At 43.2% G+C, this 26793-nt stretch overlaps 1 protein-coding gene across 4 annotated transcripts; it reads left to right on the top strand.

The window, feature by feature from the left end:
- Positions 1–819: 819 nt before the first annotated feature.
- ptafr (platelet-activating factor receptor) lies at positions 820–26793 on the top strand. Of its 4 annotated transcripts, none has more exons than XM_068011679.1 (4): positions 820–913; positions 1290–1416; positions 3139–3236; positions 25507–26793. In XM_068011679.1, the coding sequence occupies exon 4, from the start codon at positions 25559–25561 to the stop codon at positions 26621–26623; it is 1065 nt and encodes a 354-aa protein (XP_067867780.1). In that variant the 5' UTR covers positions 820–913; positions 1290–1416; positions 3139–3236; positions 25507–25558; the 3' UTR covers positions 26624–26793. The 4 variants fall into 4 exon arrangements, with proteins under 4 accessions (XP_067867780.1, XP_067867779.1, XP_067867778.1 ...); XM_068011678.1 differs by having other exon boundaries at positions 822–913; positions 1272–1416; XM_068011677.1 differs by lacking the exons at positions 820–913; positions 1290–1416; positions 3139–3236 and adding an exon at positions 15918–16109.

Consider the following 26793-nt stretch of genomic DNA (forward strand, 5'->3'; position numbering starts at 1 on the left):
TGATAGGTTGGGGTTGGTTGCTTTGGAACAGGGAAGTCTGAGGGGAGAGTTAATTGGGGTGTATAAGATTATGATGGGTCTAGATAGAGTGGATAGGAAGGACCTATTTCCCTTAGCAGAGAGGTCAATAACCAGGAGGCATAAATTTAAAGTAATTGGCAGAAGGTTTAAAGGGGAGTTGAGGAGAAATTATTTCACCGAGAGGGTGGTAGGGGTCTAGATCTCACTGCCTGAATGAGTGGTAGAAGCAGAAACCCTCAGCGCATTTAAAAATATGCACTCAAAATTCCGTAAATGACAGGGTTACAGACCAAGAGCTGGAAAACGAGGTTAGGCTGGATAGCTCTTTTTTGGCTGGCACAGGCAAACTTATTAATAGCCTTATTTGGTGCCATAGATTTTCTATGCTTCTAAAGGAGTGCTATTGTTGCTGTGTTACACATTTGCAGTGTTAGTTCCTGGATCAGCCACTCCCAAAATCTTCCTGGAGGTCTGTAACAGTCAGGGTGAAAGCATGTGCAGAAGAACAAAGCTCCAATTGCCGGAAATCTGAAACAAGTAGAGAAAACACCAGAGCTACAACAGGTTTGTTCGCATCTGATAATATTTTCAGGGAGGGGGAGAAAGAAACAACAAATTTTCTACTTAGAGACAGGAAATTAATGGGTTGAATGACGCACAAACTGTTCAGTAGAAAAGCAAGAAACCAAAAAAAGATTCTGCTGAGTAAGTCAGATAAAAGAACTGATAAAAGATTATATCTCCTAATTGTCAATGATGTTGGTTGGAACTTTGCGTGAAAAAGAGAGAGACAGAGAGAGAGAGAGATGCTCTCTTCTTGAAGTTCAATTGCAGTCTCTTCCCAAAAACTGTTCTGTGAGCACAATTCAGTTAACTGCAGGTTGGCCAGCAGGTTAGTTATGTGACTATCTTTTTGCTTGAGACAGCCTCACCTGCGAGGTTTGTGGATTCCTCACAGCTTACCAGACACTCTCAGTTGATGGGGGGAGGGGGGCGGGGAGGTGGGTGGAATGCTGTCTCTTGCACACTCAATATCTTTTGATCATCACTATTGACAAAACCCATTCGGCTAATTGAATCCGGGAGTACTGCCATTGTCTCTCCATGCCACTGTCTTTTAGAATGCAAATATGCAACCATGTTTTCAGCCACTGTTCTGTGGTCTTTTTAAAACAAGTTATTGCAATGTCCAGTAAATGTTCAAATAATAATGTTCCATATGACAAAGTTAATATGTCTCATTTTGGCAGATGTGTTTTCCGTCACAGAATCTTGCGAGGAATGAAGAATTTTAGCATAAGAACAGATTTGATAGGCTGGGGTTAACGTTTCGGGTCTGCGACCCTTCATCAGAACTGCTGGAAACACGCTGGGGTAAATTGCAACTCAAAACCAGTAAGTGAATTTCCATCTACTACTTAAAACCTTCCCCCCCCCCCTTTAATTCGTTCTCCTCCTCTGTCTCTATTTGCATGTGCATTATTGCGTATGCATGCTAGCATAGTCGCGTTGCATATTCTTAGTAGTTTGTGCACACTTTCAAACTTGTGAACAGAACTATGTTCTGATAAAGGGTTACACCACAAACCCCCACTTCCCCTACAATTGCATGTGTGTCATCCACGGCTCAGCTGGTAGACTCTTGCCTCTGAGCCACTTGACCCTTCGAAACTGTTCCGTCATTCCATAAGATAATGGTTTATCTTGTACCTCAACTCCACCCTCCTGCCCTATCCCCATATCCCTTAATTTCCTTAGTATCTAAAAATCTATCGATCTCTGTTTTAAAATTACTTGACGACTGAGGGGTAGAGAATACCAAAGATTCACAATCCTTTGAATGCAGAAATCTCTCCTCATCTCAGTCCTAAATGGCCAACCCTTTATTCTGAGATTCTGACCACTAGTTCTAGACTTCCCCAACTTGGGGAAACATCATCCCAACATCTATCTTGTCAAAACCTTAAGAACTCTATATGTTTCAATTAGATCACCTCATATTCCTCTAAATTCTATGAGCCTACTCTACTCAATTTCTCCACAGAGGACAAGACCCTCTTCCCAGGAATCAGTCTAGTGAACCTTCCTTGCACTCCCTCCATGGCAAGTATTTCCTTCCTTAGGTAAGGAGAATAAAACTGTACATTGTATTCCACGTTTGGTCTCACCAAGGCCCTATATAACTGTAGTAAGCCCAAGGACTGCTTTAGAAATATGTTTGAATGTGTCCATTGAATAACATCAAAGTCATCTTTGGTTGAAATGACCCTACATTATTCCCATGGCCAAATAGCCTGTTGACATTCACTTTACAGTTTTGGAAATAGCCAGGTAGTTGACAGACTGGAGAGTTTCTAACATCTGGGGGACTGTACTTCAGTATATCATAGAAGCATATAATAGTACACCATAGAAGGAGGCCATTCTGCCCATCGAGTCTGCGCCAGCTCTTTAGAAGAGCAATACAATTATTTGCATTGCCCCTCAACCTTTTCTTCAAGTATTTATCCAATTCCCTTTTGAAGGCTACTATTGAATCTGCTCCCAACAGCCTATCAGGCAGCGCATTCCAAATCTTAACCATTTGTCACATAAAAGCGTAGTTCAGCATCTTCAGGAGAGGAAGAGGAAAGAAATCAGGAAGGAACACTGTTATTCCAAGATAATACCACATAGGTCAGTGCACTATATAGCAACTTCTGCCAACTTTGTGCTGTTCCATTTTATCTCTGACACAACAGAACAAAATATATAAGGTCAGATGTTAGACTGAATAAAGTCTACATTGTGGCAAATGAGGTTTTCTCTGTGTATGTTCTCAATGTCACAGTAACAATATTTTTATGCAGGTGGCAGGAGAGAGCAGAAATTGGCATGAGTAATGAAATTTAAAAATAATTCAGCACGCGAACCAAAACTGAACACGCAGAAACCCACATACAAGCACACGTGTAGGCAGGCTTGTGATGATATGATATTCAAATAGGGTTACCTGGAAACTGATACTTTAAAGGTGCTTTCCACTGTCAAGACTTTATCTTGTCATTGCTCTGTGAACTGCAAAGAAAAATCGAAGTCTGTTGGAAAACTTTCCTTACCTCCTTTGTTTCTCTCCAGATCAGGAATCATACTGCTCTGCTGGACCATCCGAAACCCCTGCTGTAGCCCCTGCTCTGCTACAGGACAATCCCAGGTGTCTCGACCACAACCAAAAGGTAACCATTTTTTAAACGTAAAGTTATTTGCTCTGTTCTTGGGCTCCACTGCTTTGCTGGCTCTTGGGCTTCACCTGCCCTACTAACTCCTGAGGTACATCTGTCTCTCCAGTGGGTTCAATAGGATGGGCTTCATTGCCACTGATCATCCAATTTAAAGAGTAATTATCAGTCATTTACAAACGGAGCCAATCGCACTGCCTGAGTGGTCCCAGACTGCTTATCCAACATCCAGTGTTGGATGAGCCACAATTTCCTTCGGCTATGCATTAGGAAGAGAGAAGCCACATCTTCAGCTCTGACACAAACTATATATATATCAATGCCACTGACTCAACCCATCACCACGTCCACTGTTCAAAACCTTGGCGAACTGTTTGCTGAGCTGCCAGCCTCTTATCCTCTCCATCACAAAGACTTTCACCTCAATAACAATGCCTCCCCCCACGCCCCAAATATTTCGCACAGGAGCCTATCTGCCACTGAAACCCTCATATGTTATCCCCAGACTCAATGAGGGGGGATTTTAACCTGAAAGTGGGTGGTCAGGCAGGGGTTAGTCAGTGCGAGGGGTTAAAACATTGAAAAATACCTGCGTGTTAGAAACATGACATTACCCTGCTCACTTCAGCATTTAACCTGTGTGCGTTTGGAAACATGCGGGAAATCCCCTTGGGGATGGGGATTTAATATTTAAATATGTCAAAAGGCAATTGAATGAAACATTAACCCTGCATTCTGGCTTTAACTGGCACGGGTTTCCTGAGCTCTCTGAAACTCGTGAGAGCACTGTGATTGGGCCGTGAAACTGACAGGCTGGAAAGCCTTTAAATGTTGAACAAGGACAGCTGCTTGCCTGCCTAAGTACTGCTCGCTGGGGCCTTCTGGACTGGCCCCCGTGACCCTGCCTCACTCACCTTGGGTCTGGGGTTCCAGCGCGGGGCCTGGGACAAGGACCCCGGCTCCTGAAACTTTGATTCAGAAAGACTGGAGAATTGCTCTGGTCAGGGCGTTGCAGGGGAGAAAGCCGAGGTGGGCTTTCCCCATCTTTTTGGCCTGGTGCTGGGAGCCCCATCTCCAGCACAATTACCTGCCCAAAGTTGTGGCCAAGAGGCCTTTACCAGTTCAGGGCTTGAGGAACGAGAGAAAAAGGAATGTATATAGAGCACAGCATGGAGAAAAATGCTTTAGAGAAGTCTTTTAACAGATTCATGTGGTGCTGATGATTTTTGTCTCATTAACTGGCAGCCAGTGTAGAGAACTGATGACATTTGTAAGTTTGTAGTGCGGAGATACCTTCTGCAGTTGAAATGCAAAATATCAGGCTTGATTTCAATCTGCTGGTAATGCACCAAGGGTGTTATCACCCAGCTTCCAATTATGATCCTAATTGCAATGCTGCCAGTACCTCTGGCTGAGAGGAGATCCTGAGCTCATAATGGACACTATAACAACCTTGCAATGCAGCCAGTGATTCTTCCTTTTCATACTAAAAGCAAGAAATGTAACTGGAAATTACACTGAGACAGAACAAGCCTGTTCCTCTGTTCAGATTTATAGCAAACAAAACAAGATGCAAAACCTTAAATGTGGTGCACTGCTTGGTTAATATACAGCCTTGCAAAGTGCTAAGTGAAAGGTAGCTTTTGCTATCTCCACAGGACGATTTAAAGACTGAGATAAAATACTGAAACCATTTTGATAAACCTCACGCTGTGAAATACGCAAACTTGTTGAGATTACTAACATGGCCTCTGGATTTTGAGAACATCCTATTCCTGTAGTTTCCATACGCTACAGGAAAGGGTTTAATACAAACACAACAGTGACATGAATCAAGATATTGGGAACACAGACATAAATAGAACGAGTGACTCATTGCTCTCCTGAAAGGAGGTGCTCATTGTCATTTTTCTGCAGCTGCTGTGGCAATAGAAACTATGAGTCACTTGATGATCAATTGATTACATGTGGGATTGCAAGCAACGGCTAAAATCCAGACAAGTGCTTATTAATACACAAAGTGCTCTTGGTTTTGCATTTGATAACGCTTAGCAAATAAGTACTTCAAAATTAGTTGAAAACTCGTTGGGGATTATTTTAACTTTGACAAGAGTATAAAACAGAGGATGGTGTATCTGTCACCCGTTCTTCCTTACTGCTGCCTACAATGGAATGAAACTTGAGGACGGTGTTTAATGGGCAGCTGATTCGATATCACACAGGTTACAATATCACGCAGAGTTCAAATGACCCCTTTTTACTCTTGACTTTGGGCGCTAGTGTAAGTTAGCGATTTGGCAGCCCATGTTACATCTCTCTTGATTTTTATTTCAATTGGCGTGTAATGCTAGGGTACGCAAGCCTCACTAGACCTTGTGAAGTCTGTTAATGAGGATGAGGCTTCCTTGCTCTGTATTTCCTAATGGTTTGGTTCACCAGTTCAGCATCATCATTGTGGTTTTTCTTTTATTTTCGGTTTCTGGGCAATGCTGGATTTATTGCCCATCCCTTGTCCTGAGTTGGTTGTCCTTGAACTGCTGCAGCCCCTGTGTTCATATATCAACTCAGCAACGAAGAATGAACAATTGTAATAAAAACAAAAAGGGCTGGAAATACTCAGTAGGTCTGGCAGCATCTGTGGAGAGAGAAACAGAGTTAACATTTCAGGTCACTGACCTTTCATCAGAACTGGAATATGTTACAGATATAATTGGGTTTTAAGCATGTCCTGAGAGAGGGGAGGGGAGGGAAGAACAAAATGGAATGTCTGTGATAGGGTGATGGGTAGGAGAAATTAAATTGACAGCAGGCTGTCTGCAAAAAATGGAAGCAGTGGTTAGGATCTGGAATTGTTGAACTCCATGTTTAGGCTGGAAGGCTGTAAAGTGACTTATTGAAAGATGAGGAGTTGTTTCTTGAGTTTCCATTGAGTTTCATTGAAACACTGTAGGGGGCGAAGACAGAGAGGTCAGAGTTGGAGTGGGATGGAGAATTAAAATGACAAGCAACCGGAATCTCAGAATCACGCTTGCGGACAGCATGGAGACGGGTAATTAAAATGGAGAGAGATTTTTACATGCCTTAACATGATCTATTCAGCAATCTCAATGACGCCACAGCTGGGAGCTGTTACAAAACAAAATGTGCTGTTGCAAGATAATTTATGATAAGCAGATATATCAGACAGATGTCTTTCCATCTGTGGTCAATATTCAACAAAAACCACCTGAATTTGCAAAGAAGCTTAGTGCTATTTCTCAGCAGTTTCAACAAGTAATCTGACTTTGCTACGCTTCACTTTACAGATGACCCTCTCCCTATAACAACTTTAAGCTGTTGTGAGGGATTGTCACACACTGTATCACTAGTTGTGGGCGCTTTGACTTCTGGCAGCTGATTGTTACGTGATGGTTTTGGGGATGGATGTTGAGCTACTTCTGCAAGTTTCTAGTGGAAGAGTTATAAATTCCGCATTACTTACATCTTTTCCTCTTTTCTAATCCCTAATTAGAGGAATGGTAACTGAGTGGTAATGTTACTGGACTAGTAATCCAGGGGTCTGAACTAATGTTCTGGAGACATTGGTTCAAATCCCACCATAGCAGTTGGGGGAATTTAAATTCAATTAATTAATAATTCTGGAATAAAATGCTAGTCTCATTAGCAATGTTCATGAAACTACCGGGTTGTTGTAAAAACCCATCTGGTTCACTAATGCCCTTCAGGGGAGGAAATCTGCCATTCTTACCTGGTCTGGCCTGTATGTGACTCAAATCCCACAGCAATGTGGTTGACTCTTAACTGCTGTCTGAAATGGCCTAACAAGCCATGAATTGTATCAGACGTCTACAGAACAGTCAAATAAGAATAAAAACAGACAGACCAACCAGCAACGATCTAGACACAGGAAACGACAAATGCACACACTGCCCAGTTGCACCTGCAAAATCGTGCTCACTAACATCTGGGGACTTTGCCAAAACTGGGAGAGCTGTCCCTCTGCCTAGTCAAGCAACAGCCTGACATAGTCATACTCAGCAAATTAAACCTTAGAGCCACTGTCCCAGACTCCTCCATCACCATCCCTGGGTCTGTTCTGTACCACCAACAGGGCAGACCTGTCAGAGGTGGCAGCACAGTGGTTGGTACACAGTTGGAAGGGAGTGGCCCTGGGAGTCATCAACATTGACTCTGGACCCTATGAGGTCTCATGGCATCAGGCCAAACATGGGCAAGTAAACCTCCTGCTAATTACCACCTACTGCCCCACCTCAGCTGGTGAATCAGTACTCCTCCATGCTGAACACCACTTGGAAGAAGCACTGAGGGTAGCAAGAGCACAGAATGTACTCTGGGCCCATCACCAAGAGTGGCTCGATAGCACCACTACTGACTGAGCTGGCTGAGTCCTGAAGGACATATCTGTACGACTGGGCCGGCGGCAGATGGTAAGAGAAACAACAGGAGGGAAAAACCTACTTATCCTCACCAACTTACCTGCTGCAGGTGCATCTGTCCATGACAGTATAGGTAGGAGTGACTACCACACAGTGCTTGTGAAGATAAGGTCCTGCCTTCACATTGAGGACACCCCCCATTGTGTTGTGTGGCATTATCACCATGTAAAGGGGATAGATTCAGAACAGACCTAGCAGCTCGAAACTAGAACTCCATGAGGTGTTGTGGGCCATCAACAGCAGCAGAACTGTACTCAACGACAAACTGTAACCATATGGCCTGGCATATTCCTCACTCTACCATTACCATCAATCCAGGGGACCAACATTGCCAACCCTGGTTCAATGGGGATTGTAGAAGAGCATGGCTGGAGCAGCACCAGGCATGTCTAAAATGTCAACCTGGTGAAGGCTACAACAGAGGATTACATGCATGCTAATCAACAGAAGCAGCATGTGCTAGACAGAGCTAAGTGATCCCACAACCAACAGATCAGATCAAAGCTCTGCAATCCAGCCACATTCAGTCATGAATGGTGGTGGACAATTGAACAACTAACCAGAGCAGGAGGCTCCAAAAACATCCCCATCCTGAATGATGGAGGAGCCCAGCATTTGCAACCATCTTCATCCAGAAGTGCCAAGTGGATGATCCATCTTAGCCTCCTCCTAGGTCCCTACCATCACAGATGCCAGTCTTCAGCAAATTCAATTCACTCCGTGTGATAACAAGGAATGTCTGAAGGCACTAGATACAGCAAAGGCTATGGGCCTCGACAACATCCCAGCAGTAGTACTGAAAACTTGTGCTCGAGAACTAACCACACACTTAGCCAATCTTTGACAGTAGAGCTACAACACTGGGATCTACCCGACAATGTGGAAAATTGCCCAGATAACATTTGCGCCATACATGTGCCAGGCAGTGACCGTGTCCAGCAAGAGAGAATCTAACCATCTCCCCTTGTCATTCAACGGCATTACCATCACTGAACCCCCACCATCAATATCCTGAGGGTCATCATTGATTAGAAACTTAACTTGGACCAGCCATATAAATACTGTGGCTACAGGAGGGTACATACGAACATATGAACACACAAATTAGGAGCAGGAATAGGCCATTCGTCCCTTCGAGCCTGCTCTGCCATTTGATAAGATCGTGGCTGATCTGATTGTGGCCTCAACTGTACTTTCCTGTCTACCTGCTATAACCTTTGACTCCCTTGTCAATCAATCTATCTAACTCCGCCTTTAAAATATTCAATGACCCAGCCTCCACTACTCTCTGGGGAAGAGAATTACACAGACTAACAACCCTCTGAGAAAAATAAAATTCTCCTCGTCTCCATCTTAAATTTTTTAAACTGTGTCCCCTAGTTCTAGTCTCTCCCATAAGGGGAAACATCTTCTCAGCATCCACCCTGCCAAGTCCCCTCAGGATCTTATAGGTTTCAATAAGATTACTGCTCATTCTTCTAAACCCCAATGGATACAGGCCCAACCTGTTCAGCCTTTTCTCATAAGATAACCCCTCATCCCAGGAGCCAGTCGAGTGAACCTTCTCTGAACTGTTTCCAATGTAACTATTTTCTTTCTTAAGTAAGGAGTCCAAAACTCTACACAGTACTCCAGATGTGGTCTCTCCAACGGCCTGTACAATAGTCGCAAAACTTCCCTCCTTTTATATTCCATTCCCCTTGGAATAAACAACAACATTCCATTTGTCTTCTTAATCACTTGCTGTACCTGTGTACTAACTTTTTGTGAATCATGTACCAGGACATCCAGATCCTTCTGTACTGCAGATTTCTGCAGTCTCTCTCCATTTAAATAATATACTGCTTTCCTATTCTTCCTGCCAAAGTGGACAAGTTTGCATTTTCCCACATTATACTCCATCTGCCAAATTTTTGTCCGCTCACTTAACCTATCTATATCCCTTTGCGGACTCTTTATGTCCTCTTCACAGCTTGCTCTCCTACATATCTTTGTGTCATCAGCAAATTTAACAATCATACATTCACCCTTCATCCAAGTCATTGATATAGATTGTAAATAGTTGAGGCCCCAGCACTGATCCCTCTGGCACTCCACTAGTTACAGCTTGCCAACCTGAAAAAGACCCATTTATCCCAAGTCTCTGTTTCCTGTTCGCTAACCAATCCTCTATCCATGCTAATATGTTATCCCCTACACCATGAACACTTATTTTGTGTAGTAACCTATGATGTGGCACCTTATCAAATGCCTATTGGAAAGGGGGCAGCAAACATTGATGGGAGTTGTTTATAGGCCATCAAACTGCAGTGGCAATATTGGGCACGGTATAAATCGGGAAATTAGAGTTGCATGCAGCATAGGCAATACAGTAATAATGCGCAAATTCAATTTACATATAGATTGGGTAAACCTAATTAGCACTAATGTTGTGGAGGATGAATTCCTGGAGTGTGTACGAGATGGGTTTCTGGAGCAGTTTGTTGAAGAACCACCAGAGATCGGAATATTTTAGATTTAGTATTATGCAATGAGACAGGTCTAATTAATAACCTAGCTGTAAAGGAGCCATTAGGAAATAGTGACCACAATATGATAGAATTCTCCATGAAGCTTGAAAGTTTATTCTGCAACTAGGGTCCTAAATCTGAACAAAGGTTCAGGTATGAACCTCAGCTATGAAGGTATGAGGGGCAAGTTGACTATGGCACATTGGGAAAATACATTAAAAGATTTGACAGTAGACAGGCAATGGCTAGTATTTAAAGAAGGATTACATGGTTTACAACAAACATACAGGAAGTTAGTAAACAAAATTAGAGCACATGGGATTGGGGATAATATACTGCAATGGATTGAGAATTGGTTAACAGACAGAAAGCAGAGAGTAGGAATAAATGGGTCATTCTCAGGATGGCAGACTGTTACTCATGGGGTACTACAAGGATCAGTGCTTGGGCCACAGCTGTTTACAATCTTGATAAATGATTTTGATATGGGAACCAATTGTAATATTTCCAAATTTGCAGATGACTCAAAACTAGGAGGGCATGTAAGTTGTGAGGAGGATGCAAGGGGGCTTTAAGGGGATTTGGACATGCTAAGAGAATGGCAAGAATGTGGCAGATGGAATATAATGTTAATAAGTATGAAATGATTCACTTTGGTAGATAGAGTATTTCTTACATGGTGAGAGGTTGGGAAGTGTTGATGCCCAAAGCTAATATGCAGCTGCAGCAAGCAATTTAGAAGGCAAATGGTATGTTGGCCTTCATTAAAAGAGGATTTGAGTACAGGAGTAAAGATGTATTGCTTCAATTGTATAAAGCCTTGGTGAGACCGCACCTGGAGTATTGTGTGAGCTTTGGTCCCCTTATATAAGAAGGAATATACTTGCCATAGAGGGAGTGCAATGGAGGTTCATCAGACTAATCCCTGGGATGGTGAGATTGTCTTATGAGCAGAGATTGTGGAAACTGGGCCTGTATTCTCTAGAGTTTTAAAAAATGAGAGGTGATCTCATGGAAACTTACAAAATTCTTACAGGGCGTGACAGAGTGGACGTGGATAGGATGTTTCCTCTGGCTGTTGAGTGTAGAACAAGGGGACACAGTCTCAGAATAAGGGGTAGGCCATTTAAGACTGAGAAGAGCAGGAATTTCTTTACCTCAATCATTAGCATGTTCAAGACAGAAATCGATAGATTTCTGAATACTAATGACATCAGGAATATGGGGATAGTGGGGAAAAATGGTGCAGAGGTAGATGATCAGCCACGATCTGTTTGTATGACTGAGCAGGCTTGATGGGCCGAATGGCCTACTCCTGCTCGTATTCCCTATGATCCTATGAATCCAAGTACATCACATCTGCAGGTTCCCCTTTATCCATCTTTCTTGTTACTTCTTCAAAGAACTCTAATAAATTAGCAAAACACAATTTCCCTTTCACAAAAACATATTGACTCTGCTGATCGCATTAAGAGTTTCTCAAGTGCCCTGCTATAACCTCCTTTATAATCAATTATAACATTTTCCCTATTACAGATGTTAAGCTAACTGGCCTATTGTTTCCTGCTTTCTGTCTCCCTCCTTTCTTGAATAGAGGAGTTACATTTGCTATTTTCCAAACAATGGGACCTTTCCAGAATTTAGGGAATTTTGGAAAATTACAACCAATGCATCTACTATCTCAGGAGCTACTTCTTTTAAGACCCTATGATGCAGACTATCCCGTCCTGGGGACTTGTCAGCCTTTAGGTCTGACATTTTGTCTCAGTCCCCTTTCCCTGGTGATTGTAATTGTTTTAAGTTCCTCCCTCCCTTTCACCTCTTGATTTGCAAGTATTTCTGGGGTGTTATTTGTGTTTTCTACATTGAAGACAGACACAAAATATCTGTTTACCACTTCCACCATTTGCTTACTTCCCATTATTAATTCTCCAGACTCACTCTCCAGAGGACCAATGCTCACTTGAGTTACTCTTTTCCTTTTTAAATACTTGTAGGAACTCTTACTATCCATTTTTATATTTCTAGCTGGCTTTCTCTCATACTCTAATTTCTCCCTCCTTATTTTTTGTCAGTCTTTGCTGGTTTTAATTTCTGGTCCAATCTTCTGACCTACCACTAATCTTCATAGAATTGCATGCTTAGTCTTTCAATTTGATACTATCCTTAACTTCCTTAGTTAGCCACGGATGGTGCGTCCTTCTCCTAGAGTCTTTCTTTCTCACTGGAATGTATCTTTGCTGAGTGTTATGAAATATCTCCTTAAATGTCTGCCACTGCATCTCCACCGTCCTACCCTTTAACCTAATTTCCCAGTTCACTTTAGCCAGCTCTGCATTCATACCCTTGTAATTGCCTTTATTGAAGTTTAAAGCACTAGTCTTAGACCCATACTTCTCACTTTAAAACGGAATAATGGGAGGCGGTGGCATAGTGGTAATGTCACTGGACTAGCAGTCCAGAGGCCCAGGCTAATGGTCTGGGGACGCAGGTTCAAATCCCACCATGACAGCTGGTGGAATTGAAATTCAATTCATAAATCTGGAATTAGAAAAGCTTGTGGCAGTAATGAAACCACTGTCGATTGTCGTAAAAACCCATTTGGTTCACTAATGTCCTGAAGGGAAGGAAATCTGCTGTTCTTACCTGGTCTGGCCTACATGTGACTCCAGACCCACAGCAATGTGTCTCCTAAATGCCTTCTGAAATGGACTAGCAAGCCACACAGTTGTACCAAACTGCTAGGGAAAAATCTAAAAGGAATGAAACTGGACGGACCATCTGGCATCGACCTAGGCACCGGAAACTATATCGTCATTCCTTCACTGTTGCTGGGTTAAAATTCTGGAAATCCCTTCCTAACAGCACTGTGGGTGTACCTACACCACATGGATTGTAGCAGTTCAAGAAGGCAGCTCACCACCACCTTCTCGAGTGCTATTAGGGATGCACAATAAATGCTGGCCATTCCAGCAATGCCCACATCCCAAGAACAAAATTTAAAAAAAAATTCTCCTTCATTTCCTGAAGTCGTTGACTCATGATTAGGTATCGTTGTATAGTTAGTGGCTTTGCTGTGAAAAAAAAGACTTGCATTTAAATAGCGCCTTCCAAGACCTCAGGACATCCCAAAGTGCTTTACAGCCAATCAAGTACTGTTGAAGTGTAGTCACTGTTGTAACGTAGGAAACACGGCAACAAATTTGCGCACAACAAGCTCCCACAAACAGTGATGTGCTAATGACCAGATAATCAGTTTTTGTGATGTTGATCGAGAGAGAAATATCAGCCCAGGACACTGGGGAGAACTCCCCTGCCCTTCTTCCAAATTGTGCCATGAGATCCTTTTTGTCCTCATTAGAGGACACACAGGGCCTCGGATTAATGCCTCAGCCAAAAGACAGATACTCTGACAGTGCAGCTAATAGCTGTTCCAGTAGCTGTTTCCCATTCGAGCCATGACAGTGACTGTCAGTGTGCTATTTAACCACTGGACATTACTGCTGCCCTGACATGGGAATTTCATAAATCTAATATGCTCAATGCTTAATGTTTTTGTCTTCAGTTTCTCGCTGTGCTACTTTAACAGTCCTTCACCTCCTAAATGTAAACAATTTTGCGATTGTGTTAAAATGCAGCATTAGAACCAGGGGCTACGGATTGAAACTGGAAAAAGGTAATTTTACGATTGATACCAGGAAATTCTTCACATAAAGAGTTAAGTAAAATATGCTTCCAGATAGAGCAACCAAGGTATAAACCCTGTAATCATTTAAGAAACAATTAGATCCTACAATGTTGGGTGTTGAGGAGGGGGGATAGTTGTATTCGGATCTCTCTAGATGGACAGATAATTTAAGATGGACCGCAAAGCCTTCTTCATTTATAACTATCTTGTGTTAAAATAGCTCAACAGTAACTTATCGGCAGGAGTCCCTGGCTAATGAACAGGAGCAAGAGTGCCCACCGATATATAGCTTTGACACCTCCCTCCTCTGACCCACTGACATGAATTGTGAAGGTAGCTCTACCACACTTTAATGATCCTGACATGGCTGCCACACTCCACATCATACATTAGCATTCCATTCTCTAGTTATCTATATCATACACGATCCCATACTATTCATTATTATGCACAATTTCTTATGCCCTACATCACACACTGTCAGGCAAGCCCCCCACCTGCCAAGAATGAGGAAAATTAATTTTAACACATAAACATTGATTTTAAACTGTTGTCGGTGAAGAAAAAACTTGCTTTAAAAAACAATTGGAGACTTTGGCCGGAGAGAGACATTAGCATATCAACAGATAGTACTTCAAAAGGCAAAGGGGCTATTTCCTGCTTCAATTTAATTCACAATGGACTTTTGATTACCAGACGTTGAAGGTGGAAATGCTAGCATTCCAGGTTAACTTCTAAAATGGCCAAATACACAAACAGACGTAGTCAGACCAGTTTAGTCACATGACTAACTGACTGTTGGAGTTTTTTTGAATTTGAACTTCCAACAGGGAATTTAAACTCAGAAAGCTGTTTGCTCCTGGACTGGAAAATACCTCTCTCCTGCCTGCTCTCATCTCACTCTCACCAGCTTTGGAAGCCGTTGAAGACATATGAACCCCAAGAGAGAAAAGTATCCTACAGTGAACAAGGTTTAAGAAGAATACTGGCCCCCAACGAAAAGCAAGACTACCTACAATCAAGGACCCTACAGTGAGCTTGAAGCACAGTAAAAAAAAAACCCTCTTTAGAGATTGCATCAAACCTCTCCATTTTATTTTTCTTCTCTTTTCTGTCCCCATTTGCATGTGTGTATCACGTGTGCATGCTAGCGTGGGCGCATCGTATATCTGTAGACGTTAACCGTATTAGAGTTTAAGTTTAAGGTTTAATAAATTTCACTTTTCTTCTTTAAACCTAAGAAAACCTGGTGTGCTCATTTCTTTGCCTTATAATTGGATAGTGGTGAGCAAGGAGAGCTCAAAACGCAGTGTGTTTAAAATTAAAACCCTGTTACAAGAAGACCAGGTGAAGACAGCAAAAGACCCTGAGACACCTTTCTCACCTGGTCGTCACACACATTATCCCACATAATCTATAACCATGCACAACCTCTTTTCTCATGTATCACATACTATTCCATATAATCTACATCATGCACAATTCCTTGACTTATCACAAACTATCTCATATTATCTATAATTAAATACTAGCACACATCATCTACATCTTGTAATATCATGTATTAACTGCAGTAGCCAATTGTGTCATAACATTTATACCATGTACAATCCTGCATTGTTTAGTCATGCATATAGAATGACCTGATGATCTGTACAAAGCTCATTCATCAACAGGAATTTCAACAACTTATGGGAGTTTTTTTAGATTTGAGCAATAAGGGTGTTGCCCTCATTCTTTCTGAGGAGGATACAAGCCTTTTACTTGTATTTCAAATTCCTGTCAGATACTCCAAAGAAAAACATTTATTGTGTTAGTTTTGGGTCCTTTAAAAATGAAGCTTTACTGTTACAAGGTGAGCTTTATAAAACTACATAGACTTTTTTAATATAGTAATGCTTTGAGTCTGTCCTTCAGTGTTAAATTAAAAGGCCTTTTAGACCACAGCATCCTTCGCTGTTACTTCCTCTTCACAGATATGAATTGTGTCATGCTATGAATAAATTGCTCAAGCTACTTACGAACTGCAGGAAAGGATTACAGATTGCCTCACAGATTACTAACAAACACTGTCACTGGTACGTTGTGCCAGAAATTTATAATTTTCATTGGAGTCCTCCAGTACTTTGGTCGAAATATTTGAGGATCACCGGAGACACTGAGGTTAGGAGTTGGCTGATTTGTCATTTAAATTGCTGGCAGTTTAAGTGGAAGGGTAAGTATTTTCAATCATTTGCTGTATCTGAAGGGACATCACTTGGCAGAGCAGTGATAAGCTACTCTTCTTTAGTGAATTATATGTGGATTGAGTGAAGGTCTTTTCTCAACAGAGAAGAAAACAACCATTTGGAGAAAAATCTTTCACTGTTGTGAGTATTAACGATGATGTAAACTTTAATCAAGAACTAGATCTCCTATTTTAATCATAACATTATCATTTAAATCCTAGGTGGTTTTCTTTCAATGTTATGTTCTGGCACACTTGTCTAGCTTTCAGAAGACATCATCCTGAGGAAGGAAGGGACATGTCTCCCCAGAGCTGAACTTGCATGTCAAAGCCTAACAACATTAGAAAACTCACGTACCAGTGCATCACCCAGATGCATTTTGTTTAAATATTTGAAAATGTTACTAAGGGAACGCAGCAGGAATTAGGGATCTTGAGTTAGATGATTGGCATGCAAAAGCCAAAAATTCAGTGAACGTTAAAAAGGAGACCAGGGGAGATGAGCTGATCTCTATAGTAAGGATACTCCAATTATCTTAATGCTCTTGGGCTAAGGAGGGAAAATTATCAGTCAAATTCCCAGTCCTGATCAATAGACAGTCATCTGGAGTCTGAAAGGAAGCAGATTTCAATAGTAATTTTCAAAAGGAAATGGGATATATACCTGAAAAGGAAAAATGTACAGGGCTATGGGAATAAAGCAGGAGGAATGGGGACTAATTGGATAGCTCTTTCAAAGAGCTGGCACAGACACGAGTAGACGAATGGCCTCCTTTTGTGCCATAAGATTCTATGATTCTATGAAGTGTACATATTTGGATGTTGGGTGGAGCTTGGATCAGGCTCAGCTGGAAAACCCATTAACTTACAGACTAATTCAGGCTAACATATGGTGAAACAAAAACAAGAAATGCTGGATTCACTCAGCAGGTCTGGCAGCATCTGTGGAAAGAGAAGCAGAGTTAACGTTTCGGGTCAGTGACCCTTCTTCGGAACTGACAAATATTAGAAAAGTCACAGATTATAAACAAGTGAGGTGGGGGTTGGGCAAGAGATAACAAAGGAGAAGGTGCAGATTGGACCAGGCCACATAGCTGACCAAAAGGTCACGGAGCAAAGGCAAACAATATGTTAATGGTGTTTTGAAAGACAAAGCATTAGTACAGATTAGGTGTGAATATACTGAATATAGAACATCAGCAAGTGCAAACCTGAAGAAAAACAACCTGAAAAAAACAGTGGGTAAGCAAACTGAACAAACTAAGATGAAATGAAATAAATGCAAAAAATGTAAAAAGGAATGCAAAAAAAAGGAAGAAAAAATAACTAAAAATGACTAAAAATGAAAGTAAAGTGGGGGGCTGTCATGCTCTGAAATTATTGAACTCAATGTTCAGTCCGGCAGGCTGTAGTGTGTCTAATTCACTAACATATGGTGAGATGCGAAAGGACAGTTTTTACTGCATCCTAGCGTGAGTCAGCATCATTGAGTGAAAAATGAAGAAAGGGAAGAACTGGGTGAGATAAAATAAATTTATATGCTTGAGATAGTTTTTTTACATTACTTGATTTGCCATTTGTACATTTTGAAACACTAATTTTAATTTGAGTTTCTATAGACTGAAAGAACCACTTTAAGGCTCATGTTTACACTACATCAGTGTTGTAGTTGCACTGGAGTAACTTGTCAGAGAGTAGTTGTGGTTCTAGTGCCCGGGTCTTCAGGACTACAGATGGGATGCTTTCAAGGTCCTTAACCTTCACTGTCAGTGCTCTCATGGGGATGAACCAAATTCAATGGACACTGGCATCTATGTAGGTGGGAACCTTGATAGAAGCCTCCAGTAGGCATTTTTGGCTCTCTGGCCTTCTGTTTTACACTCAGATGATGGCAATGTGAGCGATTTATGAATTCCTCTGCAATAAATGTGTGGCTGGAAAAGAGGAAAAAGTTGCTTTCACAATTTGTATGCTACTTCTCTATAACAACAACAATTTGTGTTTATATAGCACCTTTAACATAGTGAAATGTCCCAAGATGGAGCATTACCAGAGAAATTTTGACACTGAGCTATATAAGGAGATATTAGGACAAATGACCAAAATTTTGGTCAAAGAGGTAGATTTTAATGAGTCTTGAAGGAAGAGAGAGAGGCAGAGGGACGGAAAGGTTTAGGGAGAAATTTCCAGAGTTTAAGGCCTAGGCCGCTGAAGGCACAGGTGCTAATGGTGGACGGAAGGAATTGGGGAAGCTGTAGAAATCAGAATTGGAGGAGTGCAGGGTTCTTGTAGGGTTGTTGGGCTGGAGGAGGTTAAAAAGGCAAGCAGGGGTGAGGACATGTAGGGATTTGAAAACAAGGGTGAGAATTTTAAAATTGAAGCTTTGTTTAACCGGGAGCCAATGTGGGTCAGCAAGCACAGGGGTGATAGGTGAGCAGAACATGACGTGAGTTCGGATACGGCAGCAGAGGTTTGGATGAGCTTAAGTTTACTGAGGGGGGAGGATGGGCGATAGGCAAGGGAAACATTGGAATATTCTAGTTTGGAGGTAACAAAGGGATGGATGGGAGTTTTGGTTACAGATGAGCTGAAGCAAGAGTGGACATGTGTGGATTATGACGGTGGAAGTAAGCAGTCTTACTGTTGGAGAAGATACGGGGTTGAAAGCTCAGCTCAGGATCAAATAGGATGCTGAGATAGCCAACAGTCTGGTTCAGTTGTAGTTAGTGGCCAGGGAGGGGGATAGATTCAGTGGCGTAAGAACAAAATTCTTACAGAGCACTGAGGATGCTGAAGTTTACATTTTTAGGTTTGTACAGAGTGAACTTTCCCCAGAGAGCAAAATAAGTTAGTCTAAGATGGGGACACTTACCTAGACATTCCTTCTCACTCATGTACTTCTTCTAATAAAGCTTCATTTTAATTTAAAAGAAGCTTAAGACTTTAATGATGTTACAGCAGCTTAAGTTTCTAATGCTTTGGTTTTACATTCGCTCCTGAATGCGAGTCAGATAATCAGGTGAAATCAGCTGTGAGCAAATAGGTACATTTCAAGTCAAAATTAAAATGTTCGTAATTAGAAAATACTGGATTTAATGTGGTTTCATTAGTGAAACTGCCTTGGTTGGACTACTTTATTAAAAAGCAAACACTTATGGCTGTCTTCACAAGATCGAACACTATAATTAATAGATATCTATCATTAACCACCTCCTCAGCACCTCTTCCTTCATTGGATTGAGTTTAATGGACTGTACCTGACTTGTGACTGACAGGGCATTCTTCAACTCCGATGACAAAGGATGAACAGTTCTCTGTTCCAAACGGAGAATGGCTGTGTGTGTGTGTGCCACACAAGGGGGTGGGAAACAGGAGATGGGACTGTTATTGGGTCAGGAACCCACCTCCGTGGGGAAACTGATTAATATTCAGATTTTCGTGTGGGGATACCCTTAATTGCTATGGAGACGGGTTTCTTGTCCAATTAGAGCCAGTAGGGGCAGGGACAGAGAAGGGTCAGATGACAGCAGCTGTCACTGAGGCTACTGGTTGTCTGGAGGGAGAAGTCTGTGGTTTGTGCCAAATCCTTCCATTGCACCAGAGGGAAGTGAGATGTCACAGGGGAGCTGGACGCCTGGCACCTGGTCACGGCAGACCCTTGCTTCATCAATGCGAACCTGGATCTATTGTTGGAGGCTGTGAGGGCAAGGAGGGAGATCCTTTTCCCAGAGGGGACAGGAGGAGGTCACCTCGTTGTACAGCAGGGGCATCTCTCTGTTCAGCATCATCTTCCTCTGCCCCCTCCTCTCTTCACCTCCTGCTCCTCCCCAGATGAGCTGTCTCCTTCCAGGGCCTTACCATCCTCAAACTCCACACATTTCTGTAGGGCCATGTTATGGAGAGCGCAGCAGACCACCACAATCACCGAGACCCTAGCAGGAGGGTACTGGACGGCACCACCCGACTGGCTCGGGCACTGGAATTGCATCTTCAGAAGCCCGATGGCCTGCTCAGCGGTTGTCCTGCTGAACAGGTGGCATTTGTTGTTTCACCTCAGTGCCTAAGTCTGAGGCTCCCATAGAGGGGTGAGTAGCCATGTCTTCAAGTGATATCCCTTGACCCTTAAGATCTATCCAGATTCTGTGGGGGTTGGAGTGAAGATCTGAGGCAGCCTGGACTGACGGAGGATGGAGGAGTCACAGCAGCTGCCAGGAAAGTGAGTGCACACATGGAGGAAGCTCTCGTGCTCTCGAACCAGTTGGACTTTGAGGGCGTGGAAGCCCTTCCTGTTGATGAACCCCACTGGCCAGTGACTGGGTGCCTTGATGGCCACATGGGTGTAATCGATGATGCTCTGCACCTGGGTGAATCCAGCGATGGAGATGAAACCCACTGACCTCTGTCACTGCGAGGCTGAGTCTGTTGTGAAATGAATATACTGTCCAGATCAGACAAAGGGGATTCAGTGAGCAGCGAGATGCAATGTCGTGCAGCCATTTTCAAGATGCCATTAAAGTCCACAGCGGATCCTTGAAAGGAGCCAGAAGCAAAGAGGTTCAAGGCCATAGTGACTTTGATGGCTACTGGCTGGGCATAGTGACCAGTACTGTGAGGTGCGAGGTCTTCGGTGATAAGGGCACTGATTTCAGTGACCATGTGCCTGGAAGGTCGCAGTATCCTGTGGCCCTGACTCTCGGTCATCTCCAAGTAGCTCCATCTTCGACAGTAGATCCCTTGTTGAGAGTATGGCATCTGTTGGCTTGCTCCTCGTATTTCCTGTCCCGTACCCTCCTGAAACCCGGGGCTCTCTCTTTTCTGTGGAGGGTGTTGCCCCTCATTGTCACTGGATCTGACAGTCATGACCCCAATGCCAGTTGCAGTTTTCCTTTTGGACAGGTGGCCATCCTATTGTGATTGGCAGCCTTGCCCCCTGCTCTTTGGCCCCCATGATGCCAGGTGGGTAACGACCCTGTCAGATGCCTGAGCGCTGAGTGCCCACTGTCCCTGCTACCTGTGCAGTGCCAAGGGCATGTATTTACCATGTGCTGAGTCTCCCTTTGCCCTACTGACCCTCATAGAGCCGGGTTGCCCTGGGGCAACCTTGACTGGCCTCCTCATGGTGTACCTGCCTCCCCTCAGCTGTTCAGAAACTGACAACTTCTGAAACGCATGCACCCCTTAAAATATTCTACCCTGTCCCTTTAGCAAGCTCTTAACAAGCTTTTTAACTAGTTTGATTGGCCTCAATTGGGAGGAGGATAGGATTCTGGTGATTATTGCCAGTGCTGGGATGGTTGCCTGGCACTGATATTTTCGGGGCCCTCCAGCTCCATTCCTGTTTTTGGGGGGCTGGGGTGGCGGGCCCAAAAAGTCAGCCCATAGAGTCTTTCACAAACTCAGAATGTCCCAATGAACTGTTGACACTGCGGTTATAGAGGAAGCACAGCAGCTAATTTGCACACACTGAGCTTCTGCAAACAGCAAACAGATAATGAACAGATCATCTGTTATAGTGATGTAGGTTGAGAGAAACATATCTTCTGTCGTCTTTGTCCCATTCCCCTTCCCTTATCGCACAACTTTTCAAATTTTTACCCACTTCCCTTTTTATGATCAAGGCAGGAGGAGAGCACTGTCTTTCTCTAGTTCCACTTCTCCACAGATCACACATATATTTAAATGTGTACCCAGTTTCTGATGCAGCCAAATATATACTCTATTTAGTTTCAGAATAAAATCCACCAACCAGGTTTCTTTAATAAACAACAAAAGTATTAATTTATTATAAAACAAGACCTGGTCAATAAAAATGCAAAGCTTTTAAGACACAGTTTGAAATATGACAGTAGATATATACATTCCCTTCTAAATACCCAACACACACACACACACACACACACACACACACACACACACACACACACACACACACACACACACACACACACACACACACACACACACACACACACACACACACACACACACACACACACACACACACACACACCGAAAAATAAAGAGACTTTGACCAAAGCACTTGTTAATTCTTGAAGAAAAAGGGTAAGATATGTTATGTTCCAGATGGCATACAGTCTGACATCCGAGTACATCTTTTCAGAAGCAGTTCGTTCAGGAGATGTCAAGAGGAAGTCTTCCGAAAGCTTCTCAGGAGAAATACGGCATCGGGTGTTACAGCTATCACACACTGGAGTTCAGGGTTTCTCAGAGAGGTTACAAAGACTCACTGACTCAAAATAGTATTCAAAAATGAAATCCTGTCTTGGGCATCATAAATCTTGGCATGTCACTTCTCTTGTAAACAACCCCACATCGTCAGAAGGCACCTGTTCTTTATTTAGCTGAAGACATGTGGCATCCAGTAAATGTTGTTTTTAAATAGAATCCTTCCAGTGACCCTTTAAAAAAAAAAGTCCAGCATCTATGGAATCACTTCAGTCCTTCAATGAATCCGTCTCCACAATTCTAAAACACGAGTCCTCAAAAATGTTAAAAAATGGAAGCACTTCTATAATACCCTTTTAAAAGCTATTAAGGATTCAGCGTGCACCATCATTTCTGCGGGATATTCCATGTCCTAACAATCATCTGAGGAAAACAGTTCTGCCAACCTGTCCCTTTATTCTTCTGGTGAGAACCGTAAACCTATATCTTCCAGTTACTGAAGCACTGACCAGTGGCAATGGTTTCTTTCCCCCCTATTTACTTTATCTAAACCCCTGATAATTTTGAACAGCCTATCAGGTTTCATTTCTACTGCAGACTGGTCTGAGGTTCTCTAATTTTTGCCCAGATCTAAAGTTCTCATCCCTTGTTTAATTTCAGGAAGTCTCCCACACTTTCTCTGTGACATTGATGTCATTCTGAAGTGGAGTACTTAAAGCTGGACATATTGGCCGGAATTTTACGCTGCCCCGGCCGGTCGAATGGTGGCATGGGGGGGCGACGTAAAATTGAGTGGCAGGCTTTGGGAGGCCTCACCGCCCCGATTCTGCCTCCGACCAACTTTACGTTGGTCCGACGGGGGATGAGAGACGGCCCACCCGCCCGATGCCAATCAAGACCCTTAAGTGGCCACTTAACGGTCACTTAAGGGCCCTCGCCCACCTCCATGGGTATTTTACCCGTGGCAAGTGGGTGTGCCGGGGACGTGAAAGGCTGCCCAGCTACAGCTGCTGGCCTTTCCGCACCCCGGGGGGGGAGGGGTGGTTGGGGAGGGGTGGTTGGGGGGGGGGGGTTCCCGATTGAGGGCTGCCCCCACCTCCCACCCCAATCCCGGGAACCAGGACGCCCCCCACCCCTCCCCACAAATGACCACCCTAGCCTCACCAAGTCATGACCGATTCCCCTGGTGAGGCTACCCGAACTTACCTTTTGTCCTGGTTCCATTGCGTCCTCCTTGGTCGGCTGGACTGCAGTCTCAGCAGTGACCATCGCTCCCTGAGACTAAGAGCTGCCGGCCCGCTGATTGGCAAGCAGCTCACTGAAGCGGGACCTCCTCCCTCAAGTGTTTGGAAGTCCCGCCTTGGACCAATTAAAGCCTGGGGATCCGTAAAATACGGGATGGATCCCCAGGCTGGGCGGGAGTGGGATCGGCACCAACATTTACGTCGGAGTCTGGCTCCCGTCCACCCAGCGTAAAATTCCGGCCCACCTCTTTGCTTCTGTAATCTACACCCCTCCTAATAAAAACCTATAATCTCATATTCTTTTTATAGCTTTATCAACGTGCGTGCTCACTTAAAAAAATTTGTATATTTGGACCCCTAAATCCCTCCGCTATTTTCCCTTAAATGTTCTTTGAAATTGTGCATATTCTTCTTCCCAAGATGTATCACCTCAAATTTCTCTGCAATCAAATCTTATCTGATACTTATCCATCCAGTGTGCTAATCGGCCTAGGTTCTCTTCAAGTGGCTTGCAGTCCTCTTCCCAGTTAACCATAATACCTCCATTTGTGCTGTCTGCAAATTTTGATATTGTGGCCCCATATCTGGGGCAAGTTCATGAGAGCAATGATTCTAAAGCTGGCTCCACAAATCACTGTGCTGCTTTATTTCTTGGACAACAATGAACACACGAGCACCAGTTACCATCAGGCTGATGTAACCCATTTAGTACAGCTTGGCTTCATGTAATAACAACAATTTTCATTTATATTGCACCTTTAACATAGAAAAAATGTCACAGAAGTGTAAGGAAAAAATTACCCCAAAGCCAACGAAGGAGATATCGGGAAGAGTGATCACAAAATTTGTCAAAGAGGTGGATTTTAAAGGGGATCTCAAAGGAGGAGAATCACAGAGGTTTAGGGAGAGAATTCCAGAGTATGGGTCATAGGTGGTTCAAGGCACAGCTTCTGATGGTGGGGTGAAGGGAGGGGAAAATACATAAAAGGTCACAGTGAAAAGAATGGAAAGTTTGGTGCAGGGGTTTGTAAGGCTGGAGAAGTTTACAGAGATGGGGAGGGGATAGACTGTGTGGGCTGAATTATATGGGCCCCCTAGCGACAGGAACAGAGGCGGGGGAGGGGCCATAAAATTGCATTGGAAGGCAGTTCGTGGAGTGTCTGTTGCTTTCCAATTTAGTCTAGGGCAGGGAAGGCCGATAACAGCCTTCCGGCCCCAGGCCAATTGAATCCATTAAGTGGTTAATTAATGGCCACTTAAGGGCCTTTTCCCGCCTCCACCTCAATTTAATTGAAGGCAACAGGATCCGCTGCTGTTGGGAGACACGCCACCTAGTGGAGTAGGGGTGTCCCTCCTTTGGGGGCAATCTAGGGCCCCCAGAGGGTCCTCCCAGCAGCCCCCTGGGAAGACGCACCCCCACCCTGCCTAAATGGCCCCAGTGACCCCGACCCCACTCACCTCTACCGGGGTCTCTGCCATCCTCAGGACTGCGAGGCCTCCTGTAGGACTGGCAGTGGCCACTGCTCCCAGTGTTGCTGCCAGTACTGCAGAGCTGCCGGCCTTCCGATTAGCCGGAAGCTCTTGGAGGTGGGAGCTCATCCGTTAAAGGGGCGTATCCCGTCACCAGAAAAAAATTCAGCCCTCATGTGTCTCGGATTTTGTGCTTTTATATTTATGTTCACAACTCGAGCTTACACCACTCATTTCCTGCTGAACACATAGGGCCAGAGATCTCCTAAGATAATGAGTGTGAGCTGTTTATTGGTTATTTAGATAAGCAGACAAATTGCTTATAGTTTACATTTTTCAGGGAAAATCTGCATTTTAACCACCTTTTATAGAGTTGTTTTCTAAAAGAAACTAGTGTAAATACACTTTGCTTTAAAACATATCCCTTAACTGTTATTTTGTGTAATACTTGAAAATGACCAACATTTGAATTCTTCTTTTTCCAGATTTCATAAACTCAATGTTTTCTGCAAGATTTGGATTCTATATGGTTCAGTGATGAATCTATTTGACAATAACAGCACCTATTCAAATATCATTGGCCTTTCCTACAACAGCAACAGCAGCTGTCAGGTCGATGCTGAATTCAGATACATACTGTTCCCAATTGTCTACAGTCTCATCTTCGTACTAGGATTCCTTGGAAACTGCTACGTGCTATGGGTTTTTAAACTTATGACCTCTGCAAAAAGCACGACTGAGATTAAAATCTTCATGGTCAATCTGATTGTGGCTGATTTACTTTTTATCCTGACTCTCCCTCTTTGGATTGTGTACTATAGCACCAGAGGAGACTGGATCTTTTCTGAGATCCCCTGTAGGTTGGCTGGCTGTCTATTTTTTATTAATACCTACTGTTCTATTGTGTTTCTTGCAGTGATCAGTTATAACAGGTACTGTGCTGTAGCACACCCCATAGAAACAGTGAAGTACAATGGCAGAAAGCGAGGTATCATTATATCAATAGTCATCTGGTTTGTAATCATTAGCGGTGCAACCCCCTTCCTACTCCAAACAGGGACAAACAAAGTTGGTAATGTTACTCAGTGCTTTGAAGGATATGACAAGGATTCATCCTTGCCTGTGGTTATCATTCACTTTATCTTGATTGGAGCTTTCTTCATTGCCTTTCTCATAATTATCAGCTGCAACTTATGCATCCTGAGACTGTTATCGACACAGCCAGTGCAACCAAGGAAGAGTGAAAAGGTGAAGAAACAAGCTTTCCGCATGGTGTGCGCAGTTATCACTGTTTTCTGCATCTGCTTCGTCCCCCATCATCTGGTACACGGCCCCTGGACTCTCACCGTCCTTGAGCTATGGCGGAAGGAGGACTGCGCATTTAGACGCGCAGTGAATGATGCCCATCAGATCACGCTGTGTTTGATGGGTTTGAATTGTACACTGGATCCCATCATATACTGCTTCCTGACCAAAAAATTCAGGAAATTTTTGACACTGCGGCTAAGTAGATGGAAAAGCATTCGGAGGAGCAATAGGACCATTTCCACGGAAACAAATGTGGGTGGAGAGGTAGCTTTGCAAAACACTGCCAACCCATGAAGTGAAGTTGCTGATTGGACAAACTTAATGTTGATTTTTCTTGGCTTGTCGCTTTTATCTTTATTTTTATTTTTGTTCTTACTGTTGATAAATATGGGCATTATATTCTCTAATATCATGAGACAGTGTCACCACCATGGATAAAGTATTCAGTTTCAGTTATTTAAAAA

Source organism: Heterodontus francisci, chromosome 31 (genome assembly GCF_036365525.1).
Source record: "Heterodontus francisci isolate sHetFra1 chromosome 31, sHetFra1.hap1, whole genome shotgun sequence".
Taxonomy (NCBI): Eukaryota; Metazoa; Chordata; class Chondrichthyes; order Heterodontiformes; family Heterodontidae; genus Heterodontus; species Heterodontus francisci.